The 2,612-nt window shown below is 36.3% G+C and overlaps 1 protein-coding gene across 1 annotated transcript; it reads left to right on the top strand.

The window, feature by feature from the left end:
- Positions 1 to 620: 620 nt before the first annotated feature.
- LOC133799710 (uncharacterized) lies at positions 621 to 1,313 on the top strand. The gene is made up of 2 exons (XM_062237712.1): positions 621 to 736; positions 842 to 1,313. Exons 1-2 carry the CDS (start codon positions 621 to 623, stop codon positions 1,311 to 1,313), a joined length of 588 nt encoding a protein of 195 aa, XP_062093696.1.
- The last annotated feature ends 1,299 nt before the right edge of the window (positions 1,314 to 2,612 follow it).

Genomic DNA, 2,612 nt, shown 5'->3' with positions numbered 1-2,612 from the left:
GAACATATCAAAGAATGGCAGAAGGATGATGAAGTCCTAACGAAGGAAGAGGTTTTAGTATAGGAAAGTGGTAGCAGTGACTTCCCTATGTCTAATAGAGGATTACTGCGATATATGGATAGGATATGTGTGCCTAACGATGATGAGATTAAGGCAAGTATTATGAAAGAGGTGCATAGAACACCCTATTCCTTACATCCAGGGTCGACAAAGATGTACCAAAACCTTAAAGCATTGTATTGGTGGCCTGGAATGAAGAAAGATGCTGATGTGTTTGTCGTCTGATGTTTGACATGTCAGCAAGTGAAATCGAAACACCAAAGGCCAGCAAGGCTACTTCAACCACTTTATGTTATGGAATTGAAATGGGAAGACATAGAAATGAATTTTGTGGTAGGGTCACCTTGGACCACAAAGCAGCATGACTCTGCTTTGGTAATAGTAGGCAGGCTCACTAAGTCCACCCTTTTCCTGCAATTTAAGACCACCTATTCAGCAAACTAGTACGTAGAATTGTATGTTAGTGAGATAGTGAGACTTCATGGGGTGCCAAAGTCGATTATCCCTGACAGAGAGGGTCACTGTTCACATCAAACTTTTGGAAAGGGTTGCAGAAAGCTATGGGGACAAGGTTGAAATTCATTACCATTTTTCATCCCCAGTCCGATGGGAAGTCTGAGAGGACCATTAAGATTCTGGAAGACATGTTGAGATGTTGTGCTTTGGACTTTTTGGAGTGTTGGAGCTGATACTTACCCCTGATGGAGTTCTCCTATAACAATAGCTATCAGTGCACTATTGGGATGGCTCCCTATGAGATGCTTTATGGGTGCAAATGTAGATCTCCCTTGCACTGGGATGAGGATGGAGAAAAGAAGATTTTAGGCCCCGAGGCTATTAGGGAAGCCAGCGAGGCGATTGACAAAATTCGCCAAAGGAAAATTACTGCTCAAAGTAGGCAAAAGAGCTACGCAGCTCTTAAGAGAAGAGACATCGAGTTTTTTGTAGGCAAGGTTTTGTTCTGGAGAGTCTTACCAATGAAAGGTGTTATGCGTTTTGGGAAGAAAGGGGAGTTGAGCCTGAGATTTATAGGTCCATTTGAGATTTTGGACAGAGTTGGGCAAGTTGCATACCGTTTAGCATTGCCCCCGGTACTAGCCCAAACACATAATGTCTTTCATATCTCGATGTTGCGTAAGTATGTGTCGAATCCCTCTCATGTTTTGATTTATGAGTCATTACAGTTGAAGCATGACATGAGTTACAATGAGCAACCAAAGCGTATCATTGAAAAACAAATAAAGGAACTGTGATACAAAAGGATTCCATTAGTAAAGGTCATGTGGAAGAACAGTACGGAGAGAGAGGCAACATGATAGTTGGAGGAAGACATGAGGGAAATATACCTTGAGTTATTTGGTAAAAAAGAATTTTGGGCGAAATTCCTTTTAAGGAGGGTATATTGTAGCGCACCAATTTTTTTATTTTATTAATTTGTGTGCTTTATTTTATAATAAATTTTTAATTGTTAAGCGTTAAGACTTCTTCAGTTTTGGTTGTGTGCACGAATGTGAATGGTTAGTAGATATGCACTTGTACACTTTTGTGTAGTGTAGAGTCCCAGAATTTTACTTAGCTAGCTAGCTAGCTAGTAGTAGTAGTAGTTAGTATTAGTTTGTAGTATGTTAGATTTCGTGGATTTTGGTTCATGTCGGGACTTAGTTGGAAACTCATAGCAATAGTTATGAATTTTATAAGTTTAACATATAGTTTAGAATATTAATTATAACATAAGGTTTGATTAATATTGCTGGTCCTAGGTGTATTATTTATTATAACCTAAGGTTTAGATGAAGCCAATAAGAATATGACACTTGTCATAAGCATGATTATTAGGGAATTAGAATTTGTTATTTTGTGGTTGGTTAAGATATTTGTGGATTAGGTTTTTATTTAGATAATTAAATAAATTTTCCGTAACTTTAGGGTACTGTAACTTCCGACCTATTTTTGACCCAGTTATATTATGAATTTCGAAAAATAGTATTTCTACAAAATTGTAGATAATTGAATTAGCTTTCTAATGGTATAAAGATGGTCTAAATCGGAGTTTATAGCTTTAGTTATGTTGATTTTACTACATGTTAGTTTAGAGTTATGAGATTTAGGAAGTTATAAGTTAGGATTCTATTTTTTTTTTTTTAAAACAAGCTTTGACTCCTAAGACCTACCTCTGAAAAATTTGACCGAGTCCTAAGCCATTGACTGATGAATATTCAAATATTTTCATTGAATATTCATTATTTTTATTCAAAGCCAAAAAGAAGATATTTATTTCTAGAACTCTATAAATAGGAGTTAGAACCCAGCCTTTCTCCTCACTCTTCAGCTGTGATCAGACTCCAAGGTGCTAGTACTACAATAGAGTGATAAACACTTGGGTTGGGAAAAATCTTTGTCATTCTTAAGCTTTATAAAATACTTGGGAAGTGAGGATTAGCGTATTTCGGTATTGAAGTTAGAACAATCCCTAAGGTCAACTAAGGTATTCCTAATCTTAAGTTCATTTCTGTATAATTATTTAGTTTCCTTTATTTTTCTTTATTCAAATC

This window comes from Humulus lupulus, chromosome 9 (assembly GCF_963169125.1).
Source record: "Humulus lupulus chromosome 9, drHumLupu1.1, whole genome shotgun sequence".
In the NCBI taxonomy this organism is placed as follows: Eukaryota; Viridiplantae; Streptophyta; class Magnoliopsida; order Rosales; family Cannabaceae; genus Humulus; species Humulus lupulus.
Note: the sequence above shows the minus strand (reverse complement) of the source record. Positions and strands in the feature narration are given on the sequence as shown.